Consider the following 16573-nt stretch of genomic DNA (forward strand, 5'->3'; position numbering starts at 1 on the left):
TGCTGGATGTCCAGCCACTGAGTGAGGCCCAAATCAAGGTGACAATATCAAACAGATTAAAACTGGATCACTGTTCAAGGAGGGTGTACTCAGTACTTCATCAAGACAAGTGCCCGACATCATCTCATCATAAGAACCATTATCATGGCGTATGCTGGTACATACATGTACACGCACATGTGTAGAGCATGCGTTGCCTCAAGCCTTCAACCGGTTAACCCTCAGGTCTGAGTCATGTAGGCGGACACATGGCAGTGTACTGTCTGATACCATGGATACATAATGTACCCGCACAACAAGGTTATTATAGTGTACATGCCAGCATGACACAATCAATCATGCCTGGATGATGGTGGTATCTGCTACCAACAGTACCCGTACATGTTCATGTACATAGCCATTACGCATTAGCATAGAAAGCCCCTCACGATCTCTCAACACACCCTGGCCCTGCCAGCCTGCGCCGGTTGTGTGTAGATGCCACCGTATGATACGGTATGCATACTTGTACTTGATAATACATTGCAGGCCTCCGTGTCCGCAGATCCACCAGGATGGCCGCAAGCAATGCAGTACACAGTGCAATGATTGTAATCCAGTTTCCATTGACACCAAATTGTGAATGAAAGAAGGAAAGGAGAAAACTGAGTATAGAAAACGTCCGTGACAACACGAACACGCACACACCAATCGAGTCAATCTGGGATGCAACGAAGAGTGCAAGTTGAGATCAAAATCGGACAAAGTGACGTTGACTGTGGGCCTAGGGGATATGCATCCACGGGTAACACACTGACGCCCTTCACTCTACGTCCAAGTGCTGATGAGTCTAGAAACAACGCCGTTCTTGCCTGCACAGAAATCATCCACATCAAGAGCACACGGTTGGGTACAGCATTGCAACTTGCTTGGAAGTCGACTTCTCAGGATATTACTGTATCAGCATAGCTCCTAACATGGAAAAGTGCAAAGAGATAGAAAGTCTGCCTGAATGCAACGGAGAGAGCAGTCAGGGCCGCACCAACAAGGCACAGGCATAATGCGGCTCTCTGATCTTGTTGTTGGCGGGTGGATTGCTCTTTTTCCCTGCATCGATGGCCGCCATTATACATGTACATGTAGCTATATCTAGGATTCAAAGACCTGCCTGGTGCATGGTACAGTGGTTTGCATGACTATAATAAGTGAAGTGTGAGTCCATGGTGTTCAAGTTGGAGCCATCATGCAGAGTGTGGCTTGCAAGGAGCAGTTGCAGGCAAAAACTGGGCGACCTTGGCACTGAATCCGGCTGCCACTGTCCACATACTGTAAGTAGGCTGTAAGTGTACACATTTTCAGCCCATTCAAACTTCGGCCTCCCAGGGCTAAACCCATTTCGGCCGCATCAAATTTTCGGCCTGTACTGCTGCCACCTGTCTATGCTGTCACACTGAACCTTGCAAAAACAAATTTTCGGCCAAACATGACCAGGCCGAAAATAGCCGAAAATAAATATGCGCCGAATATTTGTTGACTTACGGTAGTACTACAGAGCACGAAAGGATGGCAGCACATGCACATGTGTTCAATATGGTAGATGTGTCACTCATTAGCTTCACTTACCAACTTAGGCAAACATGCTGTCGAAAGCTGGAACATGCTGTCCTTCACCGATGCGGGCAATGGGCACAAATGGATGCTTGGTCTTCATGGCATAGTTCTAATCAAGCAGATAAAGACAGCATAGACACTTTTCAGGACGATTCTCAGACACATGGGTCGATGTGACGGCAGTGTGTGAATAACACATGGGTATAGCAAGAGGCACGACAGCTGCCTTGATCTACTGGTAAATACAAGAGACATCAGTCTTAGGCTAATTTGGCACAGTATAGGTTGCGGAAGTAAGTTAGATGCTTGGGGTTGGACAGATTTTAAAAGATTCAGGGCTGGAGAATCTTGGATTGTAACAGGAAGATCATGCCCCACAAATCCCCCTCCCCCTCCCCAGTTTTATAATCAATGTTCAGGATCAAAGTCAACCAGGTAAGATTGTGTGTAATTTTGCGGAAGATGGAGTGTGGAACGAACAGCACCCCCGGACTGGAGACTGAAGCAGTAGATCCATGACAAGCTGATTCTGTGGCATCCCAAAGCCGGAGTAGTGCTAGAAATACTCACATGTCCGTATTGCATTCCCTTGGCTCTCTCGTCCTTGCTGGCACCCTTTCCAACCCAAACAAACATCTGATGGCCAGTATCCAGGAGGAAAACTGCACAAAATTACACATCAGTACATACATTCGTTCAGAAAGTGGGGGACATCACGCAACTGCAGTGTAACTGCATTGTACATACATTGCCGATTATCTTTTTATGATGCATATAACGCCATTGGTCAATTTCGGGCATATCAGTCACTACGTATTCACTAAAAAGAATAACGATGATTCAGCGGCATGGCATACACATACACTATAATAATTATTACATCGGAGCTGGCAATATGTATTCTCGTGTATAGAATTTCACATTGCATGTGCATCAGATGAGAATTCGGCTTGAACTCACCATCGTTGGTGTCAAGCAGTGGCTTCTCGAACTTCTGACCCTCGGCCACTTTCGTCATCTCCAGGCTTCCAGAGGCATCGCTCAGTCTAAAAGACACATGGAGGCATTGGCTTGTTAGTGCATGTGGGTGATTGGTATTAGAGTTTTAGTGGTAAAATACAGCACATCTCAAGCAGTCAAACACATCAATATGCCTTGTCATTATCAAATGTATGCAATGCATGCACATAACTCCTCCTCAAACTGCACCTACACGAATAAATCGCATTAACTCACCTGAATAGGACGGGTGTGAATCCGACCACATCAGAATCATCAGCCTAATCACAGAGAGATATCAAAACACAGCAACATGTAGGTCATGGCAGAATGCTACAATGCACATCTACATGCACTTTCACAAGATTCCAACGGAAGGAAACGCTTTGTCCAAAACATTACTGAATAACACTTCATGGAGCTTCACACAAGTATTCACTGAAGGCACCGTCGTCCAACGCTCAGCCTGTGGCTGTAATATTTCTTCACAAAAGTCTATTAGGACTACGGTAGCGACAAAACAGAGCACATTTTGAGCGCCAGTTTTGAAAAAGCAGTGCAGCTGGCAGTTGCCCGGCAAGGCATACAAAGGCATACCAATATGCAATTGATCCTAGCGAAATTCGGTAGTATCGGCTGTGAACCGATGCTGGTGTGCCGACTACATTTAGCATGCTCCATGACAAAAAGCTATAAATCCAACTTCTGTGCATGTTGTGGGCCTTATGTCACACCTTGCTAGAGGTACGCTCTCCATCGCCCAAAGCCTTCCAGAACTCGTGGTTTTTAGACGTATCGGCTTCATCTACGTGTCCGATAGAGTAAAACGCATACACCGAGGAGTATTGATCATACACATACACCGAGGAGTATTGATCATACACATACACCGAGGAGTATTGATCATACACATACACCGAGGAGTATTGCTCATACACATACACCGAGGAGTATTGATCATACACATACACCGAGGAGTATTGATCATACACATACACCGAGGAGTATTGATCATACACATACACCGAGGAGTATTGATCATACACATACACCGAGGAGTATTGATCATACACATACACCGAGGAGTATTGATCATACACATACACCGAGGAGTATTGCTCATACACATACACCGAGGAGTATTGATCATACACATACACCGAGGAGTATTGATCATACACATACACCGAGGAGTATTGCTCATACACATACACCGAGGAGTATTGATCATACACATACACCGAGGAGTATTGATCATACACATACACCGAGGAGTATTGCTCATACACATACACCGAGGAGTATTGATCATACACATACACCGAGGAGTATTGATCATACACATACACCGAGGAGTATTGCTCATACACATACACCGAGGAGTATTGATCATACACATACACCGAGGAGTATTGATCATACACATACACCGAGGAGTATTGATCATACACATACACCGAGGAGTATTGATCATACACATACACCGAGGAGTATTGATCATACACATACACCGAGGAGTATTGCTCATACACATACACCGAGGAGTATTGATCATACACATACACCGAGGAGTATTGATCATACACATACACCGAGGAGTATTGATCATACACATACACCGAGGAGTATTGATCATACACATACACCGAGGAGTATTGATCATACACATACACCGAGGAGTATTGATCATACACATACACCGAGGAGTATTGATCATACACATACACCGAGGAGTATTGATCATACACATACACCGAGGAGTATTGATCATACACATACACCGAGGAGTATTGATCATACACATACACCGAGGAGTATTGATCATACACATACACCGAGGAGTATTGATCATACACATACACCGAGGAGTATTGATCATACACATACACCGAGGAGTATTGATCATACACATACACCGAGGAGTATTGATCATACACATACACCGAGGAGTATTGATCATACACATACACCGAGGAGTATTGATCATACACATACACCGAGGAGTATTGATCATACACATACACCGAGGAGTATTGCTCATACACATACACCGAGGAGTATTGATCATACACATACACCGAGGAGTATTGATCATACACATACACCGAGGAGTATTGATCATACACATACACCGAGGAGTATTGATCATACACATACACCGAGGAGTATTGATCATACACATACACCGAGGAGTATTGATCATACACATACACCGAGGAGTATTGATCATACACATACACCGAGGAGTATTGATCATACACATACACCGAGGAGTATTGATCATACACATACACCGAGGAGTATTGATCATACACATACACCGAGGAGTATTGCTCATACACATACACCGAGGAGTATTGATCATACACATACACCGAGGAGTATTGATCATACACATACACCGAGGAGTATTGATCATACACATACACCGAGGAGTATTGATCATACACATACACCGAGGAGTATTGATCATACACATACACCGAGGAGTATTGATCATACACATACACCGAGGAGTATTGATCATACACGTACACCGAGGAGTATTGATCATACACATACACCGAGGAGTATTGATCATACACATACACCGAGGAGTATTGATCATACACATACACCGAGGAGTATTGATCATACACATACACCGAGGAGTATTGATCATACACATACACCGAGGAGTATTGATCATACACATACACCGAGGAGTATTGATCATACACATACACCGAGGAGTATTGATCATCATACACATACACCGAGGAGTATTGATCATGTTAGGAATGGAAACGAAATTCCTACTACATGTAAGTTACATGCATATCAACACAACTAGAACTACAACTACAACTAGAACTAGAACTAGAACTAGAACTAGACGAATGTAAACACAAGTAGTGTGTACGGGTGTGGAGAAGAACCAAAAACCTTCAGCCACACACATTTCATATTGGCAAGGGAATACACATTACTAGGAATCTTTTCTGGGATGAGCAACGTACTTGAAGGGTTCATTACATAGCGCAATGCATGCGGTTCACGTGTGCCCATGCAATATTGCATCCATTGGAGCAAGACCCGAGGACGGAATGATTCCCTACCCGCAGCAGCGTCTTCGCGCTCACTTACCCAGGACTTCGCTCTTGGCCTTTCCACGTTTTCCCTGAACAGAGCACAGATTGGTTGTAAAGACAACGATGTGAAACTTAGACATGCACCATAGAGGCTGATCAAAGCAGAGGAATGTCATGCTCCCACATTCAATTAACATCTACAGTCAAGTTCGCTAATAACAACTGCGGATATCATGATCGACAATATGCGAATAACGACAGAATTTCCATGCCCAGAGCAACGTCCCATCTAGCTGTAATACACATGATGAGACTTCGGGTATAACGACACTTCGCGAATAAGGGCACTTTTCTGATGCCCCGCCGAGTGTCGTTATAAGCTAAGTTGACTGTAGTCGATAATGTAAAGAACGGTATGGTAGCGTACATTGCAAACAATATCATGGATGACTATGAGTACGTTAATATACTGGTTATAGCAGGTATGCAATGATGATGTCCATTCCTGGTGGAACAGTGCTAGTTAAGTGATAGGTATACCTTAAGCTCGGTGACAAACTGGTTGGCCTTCATGCGCTCATCCTTGTTACTTGTCTTGCCATTGAACTAAAGTGAACAGCAGCAGTAGAAGCAGGAGCAAGAGAACAAGGAAGACAGTGCAAAATGATTACCACTGTGTGCCAAGTTTCCCTCTTGGTGGGGTTCTTTCAGAAATCAAGGTTGCAAAGAAACACATGTTGTGTTGCAATCAAAATTCATAGAATGTCTCCCACACCAGAAGTAGTGACAAATAGCCTGTCATGGCACATTCTAATGTTATGCAGGCTTCGGCACAGGGTCACATGATGGTTTATGCGAAGCTCTAGTGTACAGGTTATTCTGGACACATAGGGCGTATGTACAATGTACCTGATAAACCCGACTAGAGTTGCAACAAACTAGCGTTGTGCCTTGTTGTTCCGTGTGATAGACTGGACTATATCATAATTACTTTCAGTACTGCGGAAGGATTTTTTCCAGCCGTGCTGCGACCCACAGTTTATTGGGAACTCGTGGCCTGGCACGAGGGAAACATGGATGCGGTGAATGGGATTTTCGGTCTTTGACCACCTTTCTGGTGGACTGATCTACGCACCTCCCGCCGCTTTAGGAGCTGCATCTGCACCTTAGATCTTTGCAGTGTGGTGGCGTTCCTACGGATGCACCTTAGATCTTTGCAGGATGGTGGTGTTCCTACGGATGCACCTTAGATCTTTGCAGGGTGGTGGCGTTCCTACGGATGCACCTTAGATCTTTGCAGGGTGGTGGCGCTCCTACGGATGCTGAAAACGTAGTCTAACTGGGTCTCAAGCGAACCATGGATTTTTTAAATAATTTGTTTAGTACTGTACACATGGAAAACGAACAGCCATGAACTATATCTTCCGTGAACGTACCTGGTAGATTGTGAGACCCAAGTCAAGAATGAAGACATCGTCAGAGTGGACATTTGCCTTCAGCAGTTCAACTTCCTTGACGACAATGTTCTTCTGCATGGGATAAATCATTTACAAACAATTAATCATGTCAATACTTCGAACTACATGAATAGCAGCATCTTCTTTCAAAGTGCTTGAAATGCGTGCTTACCAACAATTTGTAACTCGGGGAAAATTGATAGCTCTAGCAGTTGGCTCTTGGTACCAATCGGCGAAATTGACTTTATATATCAACTATCTGAGCCCTGTCACGAGTACCAAGATGAAGATGCCTTTAATTAATTAAACAAACTCATCCTGAAGAGGCTGGATCTCCCTTGGAAGTCACAGTGGATGCATAGACAACGTTGGACGGTATCAATCTGGCATTTGCCTGGCCAATGACTATCCTTAAAACATGCTTGGGCCTTCTCCAATTATGAGATTGTTCAGCTGGGCTCCTCTGCATGGTGGTTTATGAAACTTCTACCAAGTGAAAAAGATCACATTTCCTCCCCCAGCCCCCCTGTCTCTCTCCCCCCCCCCTGTCCACCTATCTCTGTCTTCCTGTTCATCTTTCTGTATCTCCCTCTCTCCCTTCCCTTCAGAAACTCTATTTGCAAGGGTCGAAACCAAACGCCTACCGTTTCCTGTGTTTCTCGATCACATCTCTGTGTTGGGTTAGCATGTTTTAAGGTAATGCGTGTATCGGATCCAACCTCTGTGGTGGGGTCTACACTTAACTTACCCTTGTGCCGGAAAAGTGCAGAAGACGTGGTTCGTACTCCTCAGGCTTTACATGACGGAATCCGGAGTCAACTCTATAAAATGAAGAGAAGCCAAGGGTAGAAAGAACAGAGAGTCAAGCAACTCTTACAGCTGGATTCCTATGGTTAAAAAAAAAGCATGGTAATGAACACCTACACAAAGTAATCAACCTGCTGGATTTCTCACCCCTGATGAAAATAACCGTGGGCATTGCAGTTCATATCTGATACGTTTACATCATTCACTCACCCTCCCTTCCAGATCTGCATGGCCGGGAAGTAGGTCTTGAAGAGGTCGCTCTCAAAGCCATGCACTTCACGGTGTTGAACTGGCTTGTCATCAAGCTTACAGTTACAAGGCATGGAGCAGAGGATTGAACAGTATCAGCACATGATGGTTCGTTACTCAAGTGCTCAGCAGACCTGGACCCAACCAGCATGATTGTACATGAGCCATACATACGCGAAGTAGGTGTAGCGGTGTGATCACAGAGACAATAGTGGAACGTGGGGATTTCCCAGAGATTTCCAGCAAGGTGCAAACATATACACAGCTCCACTCATAATAAACAAAACAATCTCCCACTGTACTAGTATCCGACCCAATAGTACATGGAACTGGACTCCATCTGTAGCTAGGAACTATACACAGCTCAAAATCAACACATATGCATACATGATACTACTTGCCGGGTCAGAGCTCAACTCAGGAGCAACCCAAGCGCACAGTACAGACATATACAGCATTCCATAGTGGCCTAGAGCATCACGCAATCCGGAGACTGTCCAGTTGCTGGCGTTATCAAGATCAGGACAGTCCGGATACAAGGAGTTTGACTGCCTGGCAGTTCCTAGTGACAATAGTGCAGTATAGAATAGTACGGCCGACCCGCCGGGTTTCCATGCATCCTAGCTGAAAAACTGTCACTGCAACAATTACATACCACGGTAATGTGCTGCGTTGACTACTTACGAATGTATCCAGTTCTACGGTCTTGTACGCAGCAGTGCCGTACTCATCTTGTGACGAATGGCGGCCAATCCAGAAGTGAAGGTCATACTTCAGTTCCTATACATTCATACAGCCCAGATAGCACACAATTATTAATATTTATCCATATTTCTCTAGGGCAGTCTCCACAGACCTATGGTCTCCTTACGGGGTACCCTAGCCAGTCTAGGATTGCGATACAAAATTGACTTGGCAGCAAGGCAACAAGGTGGACCGATGCCGGAACTGAGTTCCAGCGACAATGAAAGCAATGTCAGGCGTCTGTAGACTATTTGCGCAGTAGAACTTGCACATAGTGATCCTCATTCGGAAAGAGGAGATCTGCAGTTTTCCTAGGACTCGTAGGAGTGCTAGATAAAGGTGAGATAAAGGTGAGCGAACTTGGAATTTTTAGAAGTGCACATTCTTGTTGCTGCTCATCGCAGCCTATTGATTGTTGGAAATCGTCACAGGTATGCCCTGTAGAATAAATTCCACCTTTTAATGGTTTTTTAAAGATACAAGTTAAAACCTGTTGTGTCTTATACGCAGTATCACGAACACAGCAGAGTTGGATTTGAAGTCATCATAGAAAGGTACCATCACTACTGAGATGAGTAGGATTGGTGAGCAGGAGACATGCTCCCACCCCACTTAAAAGGGCATAAGCGGATGGGTATTGCATGTACCTCTTCCTCCTTGTACGTGTTCAGGATAATGTAGGAGTCACCGCTGTAGAAACTGCCATGATGCTCCTTCTTCCATCCAACAACCTGAGCACATACGTGTGGGTCATGAGAGAGAGAGATAGAGATAGATAGATAGATAGAGAGAGAGAGAGAGAGAGAGAGAGAGAGAGAGAGTATGTCTATCGGACTTGACTTCACCAGACAGAGTCAAAAGGATGAAGGGGTATTTATCTAGGGCAGGTACGTATACGGGGGCGGGGGTTAACATACGCTTCAGCGCACCCGAAGCCACACTCCGCATCATAGCACACTCGCCGTAGCACTCACTATATCAGTATCAATGTGACGCGCACACGGGTTTGTGGCGCCGAGAATTTCTGCCTATTTTGTGACAGCTTATCTTTACCCAGCGCTGGAAATTATAAGCCTTTGCCAATGCAGCGCTAAGAACGGTTAGCGCTGCATATCTCAGCGCGAGTTGTGGTTAGCGCTTGATACCTCAGCGCCAAGTAGAAATAAGCATAAAATACTTGTCATAGACACCAAGAGGTCATCATGAATTCGAATCTCTGAATCTTGGAATCATGGAATTCATTACTTTCACAACTTGTCGTGGAAAACAAGCATTCAGCCTTGGTGGCTACTGCTACCGACAGGGCAAGTGCACTCGAGCTGGACGGTTGTTGTGGCGGTGCATGGAAGAAACTTGCTGCGCTAGAAGGGAAAGCGAAGGTTTTGAGGATATTCCTATCCCTCGCGGACACGCCGAACATTGTCATGCTCCAAGGAGGGAAGAGGGCCTCCAGAGAAGCTGCATTTCAACAATGAAAGAACAAGCAGCGACAACGACCGAACCGATTCCGCAAATTTACTCTACTGTCGCCGGAGGACTCCACGACATGGATGTCCTGGCAGCATCCACACTACCGTCGGAAGCATCTCTATCTGCCTCACTTTACTGTTCGCGTCGAGCTGTTTACCCACCTCTACGGAAAACTTCACAGGATTTGGTGGATATACCAGCAGTGTTTGCGAATATTGGCGACAACCATCAGACTCGATTTTTACTGAGCAATACCGTAGGCGAGGAAGACGGTGCAATCGTGTTTATTACAGATACCGCTCTGCAGTGGCTGGCGGACAATCGTAAATGGCATTTCGATGGGACATTCAAGGCTGCCCCAAGACAGACCTTGCCTGATGATTGCCTAACGGCATGCAACCAAGAGTAACAACCAGTTACCTGAATGTCCTCCGCTGAGTGACTGTTCACACAGCTACTGACCATCCATGTCCTGAAGGACAAGAAGACTTTACCATATGCCGCATACTGCTTACTGCCAGGCTGCAAGACCAAGCGTTGCTACAAGAACGTTATTCGTAAATTGAAGGACGGAACGGAGGCGATCCACGTTCAGCTTGCTCCAGAGACCAGCACAGTAGACTTCGAAGTCAGCTTGATGTCGGCCATAGCCGAGGAGTTTCCAAACTCTGACGTCGGCCATAGCCGAGGAGTTTTCAAACTCTGACGTACATGGCTGCCTATTTCATTTCTGTCAAGCCATTTGGCGAAACATACAGAATCTTGGCCTGAGTCAGTTGTACAGCGAGCATGATTTCTTCCTGTGTGCTTGCAGGCAATTGATGGCTTTGCCATTTCTGCCAGTTGCTGAAGTAGATCACGCTTTCGCATTCGTTGAGCAGACGGTTGAAGACAATATGGATATATGGAAGACAATCGCGTGTGGGATCTTTTCCAGTACTTCTATAACCAGTGGCTTAACAACCCTGCCGTCCCTGCAGTTGTTTGGAATTGCCAAGGAAAGGATGTGCGCACCAACAATGCTGTAGAGAGGTTTCGCAATAGACTAAACCGGACGATTGGAAGACATCATCCAAATACGTGGGTATTAGTGGAAAAGCTGCAAGCTGAAAACCTCAGGACAGAGCATGTCAATGGCCAGATCGACTAAGGCATGCCGGTGAGAGTGGGTCGACGTAAGTACACCGTGCTGAATGATCGCCGGGCGAATGGAGATATAAGGCTTATGCCGGTTAGTACAAGTTCTACAGATCCACGAAATCCCGTAGACCCGGTTGGGTGTTGAATGTGCAGGACCCTATTGTGTTTTCTGCTATTTCCACTAAGAAATGGGGCCTGAAGGAATTTCATACGAAATCCTTTTTCTGACAAAGATCTAGCTAGTGATCAGTTCTAACCAAAGTGAAAAAGCTGGAAAAGCGATTGCTTGCCAATAAATTATGAGGCTAAGAGGTCAAATGCACATGCATAGCACACGATGAACACCCAACCGGGTCTACGGGATTCTACGGGATTTCGTGAATCTGTACAACTAGTACTGACCGGCATAAGGTCTATTGACATACCTCACTTCTTATCCGCAGTAGGCAATTTTCTCCATTTCTGAGGCGGCATTGCCCGTTGCTAACTTCTCATAATAAAATTGTCATGGCGAATTGTTTGTATGAGCATTGCAGAGTACGCATTCTATTTCACATTAATCAACTTTTCCAATCGTGCGTTCAGTGTGTTTGGCGCTGAAATGAATATTGCTGTGCATTGTTGGCGCTGAAATGAATAATGCTGTGCATTGTTGGCGCTGAGATGAGCCATGCGACCCTTCGCCGGCGCTCATGTGATTAAGGCTGCATTTTGTTGGCGCCCACGATACTTTCGTTCGATGACACTGTGCGTATCCATTGCCTGTGGAAATGGCAAAGGCGAATGATTTTTTTCGCGTAACAGGGTAAGCTTCAAAATTGAAGACTGTAACGGGTTCGCTGTGGCGATGTGAATTCGGGGGGGGGGGGGGGGGGGGCGGTGCACGTGCCCCTCCTGCCCCATTTTGGGCTACGCGCCTGCTTGCCCAAAACCTTTTTTTCGTTTTGTGGGCTTCTGAGAACTTTGGGATAGGGCCTAAGGTAGAGTGGCACTGGGACGAAATGTAGATCGACAATGACATTGTCATCTTGAAGATGACATCTTACTTGAGCATAATTGAATAATGATCGTGCCACGGGGTAGGTCGGTAAAAACAGGGCATTCTACTGATATCCGGACAGTAGGCATGCATGCCCACATCACATGTATCGTAACTACCGGGACACTCTCCGCTAACCTTGAACTTCTCGATACGCCAGATCTCCTGTCCGACTGCCTGTCCGCAGCCGTGCCACGCCTGCTCCGTCTCTGCAGCGGCTTTCTTCACCTGAAAGTCAACAACCAATCAAATAAGCAACACACATACAATCATGTACTCATCACCGACAATGGCTATAGCCACATGCAGCTTTTATGGGAATGGTAAGCCATCACCACAATGATTCGCATACCCTGCCAGCCTGCGACAGCCGAAAGCCGACGTGGGAGAGGCTGCTGTTTCACCGAGTACTCGCCGGAGTTTTCTCCCCCATCCCAAATAACAAAAAGATTCTTGGTCCTTGTCCGTGATAACTGTCAGAGTGCTACCACACACTTACATTTCGCTCCAAGTCCGAGCCAAACAAGGCCAAGTTGCTATCCTGCCAGTCGTAGTCCTTGCCCTTCAGCATGCTTGCAAGTGTTCCGGACGTTCGCTACAAGAGAGGAGATTATTTTTTCGAGAAACACAACTGCTTCCAACAACAAGTGATGTACACAGAGTCCGAGCACGTGAACGAGTTATAACAAGATCTACCCGGCCTTGCATGCTTGGTGCTACTCTGTTTTGCAGCTTCGCGTTGTGCGAGCCGCTACAAGCTGTTTTCTTCCCAGAACTTTATCCGCGTCAGCTGTCAAAGTCTGCCTGTCGACATGATTGTCCAAACACCCCAGAGTGCGGGCGTTCATATCACACTCACGGCCCATTCAGGTAGCCAACGAGTTGACCTGTTCACAACTACCGGTAACTAGTATTAGTAACTACGTTACGTCGTTACTTCAGTGTTCGTCTGTTCGAGTAACTCGAAACGTTGTCACCACCGTCATCGTTGTTACTGTAACTCACTGCAGTGAGTCACTGGTTAGCATGGACCGGTCACTGGTCACAGAAGAAGAGGTCGATACTCGTCGATACTTGACGATAGTCGACACTGCGGTTCATTCACGCCTGACGAAAATGCTCTTCCGTCGTTCCGACTCACGCCTAGCGCCTAGCATAATGATATCTGGTTGTTATTTTTGTCGGAAAGACTACAAATTGTACAATAATAATAATAATAATATTATGTCACACTCACACTAGTCACAGTATGTTACATAATATTATGTATGTGTTTGGTACTGCACTGCCAAGCCCAAACAAAATAAGGGCCAAAGACCAGTCAGTCACTATGCATAATTATGGTCACTGTCTGTGTCCGTGTCTGTTGTAGTGATGAAGTCCTTCGACTCTACATGGCCCACTATGGGTGGTGATGACATGCAGAGTCTATGGAGAAGCCCCCCCCCCCCTCTCACCCACGATAATCGAGACGATAGCCCAAACTCAAGTCAAGAGATCCACATTGGACCACAGTCATGCATGACTCATGTACAAAACATCATGAGCAACGTTATGCCAAAATCCTTGAGAGAAACAGAGTGTGATTTAAAATGTTTGTTCTGACTCTGTATGCCTGTTTAGGCACCCAAGCCAAGGTGGCAGAGCTACATGTACGATGTAGATGTCCTATAAATATCTGTTCACGTGGAGACAGATGGTTCCCCGGAACATACCACCCTGCTGGGGCCTAAGGAATTACAACTCCAGGGGAGAGGGCTACAATGAGTCAACGCTTGTTGTTCACGGTTTATTTACAATAAAGAGAAAGAGAAAGTGAATGCGCATGCATACAAACGTACATAATGTCTGGGCAGGTGAGGGAGACTGAAGTCATGGCAGCGTGGTCGCTACAGTACTCCCCTACCAGAGAGCAAGCGGAGCGCAGAGAACGAAAGAGAAACTTGGACGGCGCAGGACATCATATACACTATAGACAAGACCTGAAAAACAAAAGCGACGAAGCTGAAAACACGGGCCAAAATAATTAACAAATGAACCCTAACACCGTTCAGCACAGCAGCAGAAGAGCAAGAGTGAGCAATGCATATAGGTCTGGGTTAGTGAGGGACTCTGAGACTGAAGTCATGGCAGTGACGTCGCCACACCTGTACATCGTGAAAAGGATGTTTCGATATTTTCTGAAATATACGGCATGACTGTGCATTCAAACCTCACTAATGAGTGCAAACAATTATATACAAAAAACGATAGATTCAGCAGGTTACATACTCAATATGCCCAATATACATGCATGTGTGCATCACCCATTTCTGTAAAATAAACATCCATTTCTGCAAAATAACTACATACATCACCCATTTCTAGCTGTCCACTGTTCTTCACTTTGAATTGAAATAAGGAGCTCCAGATATCAGGTTTCCCACACAATATAGAGAAATAACACACATAATAATCATCTCCAACTTCATTCAGCAATACAACATGTACACACTTGTCCATGCTGGCACTCAAGAACACATCCAAGGAGAAGGTGCCATGTGCATATGCACACACATCAAGTTCTCACTTAACGCTATCATCATAGCGGCAAGAACTCAATGCCATACTCCGGCACATGCACATAAACAGACACACAGATAGACCCACACAGACAGACAGACACACACACACACACACACGCACACACACACACACATACACACACACACACACACACACACACACACTGATTATAACACATCTCTCGGCAGCAGAGGCAACCAGTGCGTGGTGCAAGTCCCTGGGCTCCACGCAACCACACCAGCCACATCAGGTGTACGAGATGATAACGCCATAAAGAGCTCAGCCTCGTGGCAACGGATTGTGTCTTGGTGACGGTTGTCCGGCTCCGGAAGTATCTTGTATTTCACTAACTAGCTGCTGCGATATTGCTGCTTCCTCTTTCAACGCGTAGTGAGATTTGTACAAGTGAGTAACACTGAGGAAAGAGGTAAGCACAGAGGAAGACAAACGTCTTTGGGAAATGCATTTTCCAGCATTGGTACTAGGCCCGGCTGCATTTCCTGTGCTGCACTGATGACCCACAAGTAGACTCGACATTACTGGACCGTGCACACTGGTAAAAGTCTACACTATTGGAATAGCATGCACAAGAGCAACCTCAGCTTTTTCTATGAAGTGCTCACCACACATGTTTGTAGGCACCTCAACTTACTGCATTCCCACTACAAGTGTAGGGTTCAACAGTCATAACCGGGAGGAATCCTGAAGAAGAATAGAGACTGTCACTACCTGCACGATCTACATCATGGAATCTGCACACTAACCTTGAAACACTAAACTGATGGTAAAGCAACCTGACTAACATACCTGCCTAACATACAACAATGCTACGATGGTGAGTGTTCTCTGGTAGATCACTACTAGTACCCCATGTAGTGAACAGTTGGTTTGTGAGTGAAACATGCTATATACGTACTAGAGTGTAACTATCTATGGATCAGTGCTGCACATCACGGATGCTCCCCTGTGTTACCAGAAGGAATCCGTAATGATTGAAGGAACCCATACAGGGTCTGTAGGATGGTTGCAGTGTCTTCGTATTTTGTACACCAACCTTGTAACAGAACAGAACAGAGTAGAAAGCTTGTACAGACCCCGAGCCCTGCGTAACACAAACCAATACAGAATGGCATGGCCTACATCAGACACTCACAGCTCCTGCAGCTTGTCCAGCTTCCTTTTGGTCTCGACATCCAGCGAGTTGGACATCGCTTCCTGGCTGTCGATGTTGACTTCGTGCACTCTCTGTATTCTGATCACAGCACGGCTTCGCAGATCGCTGAAGCACTCGTGACTCTTGCGCACCAACTGAACAGAAAACAAGATGGGTGATAACATGAAGCACCAGTTGTTACAGCCGTATGACGTGTTGCATTCAATACACTCAGAGATACTTTCAACCTTGTGGACATGGACACCCGGTAAAAGAACAACTCTGGGAT

The 16573-nt window shown here is 45.7% G+C and overlaps 2 protein-coding genes across 2 annotated transcripts in view; both read right to left on the minus strand.

Moving 5' to 3' along the window:
* Positions 1-585: 585 nt before the first annotated feature.
* Positions 586-13250, minus strand: LOC135808873 (gelsolin-like protein 1). Its single transcript, XM_065322115.1, has 15 exons — positions 13066-13250; positions 12705-12794; positions 9565-9648; positions 8858-8953; positions 8135-8229; positions 7866-7938; positions 7097-7189; positions 6201-6266; positions 5716-5749; positions 3324-3394; positions 2827-2870; positions 2551-2636; positions 2161-2252; positions 1603-1699; positions 586-851 (listed from the first exon to the last, which is right to left on the minus strand). The coding sequence occupies exons 1-14, from the start codon at positions 13135-13137 to the stop codon at positions 1607-1609; spliced, it is 1089 nt and encodes a 362-aa protein (XP_065178187.1). The 5' UTR covers positions 13138-13250; the 3' UTR covers positions 586-851; positions 1603-1606.
* Positions 13251-14325: 1075 nt separating this feature from the next.
* LOC135808875 (serine/threonine-protein kinase TBK1-like) overlaps positions 14326-16573 on the minus strand; it is a 31319-nt gene continuing 29071 nt past the window's right edge. The window contains exons 22-23 of the mRNA XM_065322117.1: positions 16285-16439; positions 14326-15546 (exon numbers count right to left, since the gene is read on the minus strand). Of these exons, the coding sequence (XP_065178189.1) occupies positions 15411-15546; positions 16285-16439 (291 nt within the window). The 3' untranslated portion in view covers positions 14326-15410. The remainder of the gene's footprint in view (positions 15547-16284; positions 16440-16573) is intronic.

Source organism: Sycon ciliatum, chromosome 2 (assembly GCF_964019385.1).
Source record: "Sycon ciliatum chromosome 2, ocSycCili1.1, whole genome shotgun sequence".
NCBI classification, from domain to species: domain Eukaryota; kingdom Metazoa; phylum Porifera; class Calcarea; order Leucosolenida; family Sycettidae; genus Sycon; species Sycon ciliatum.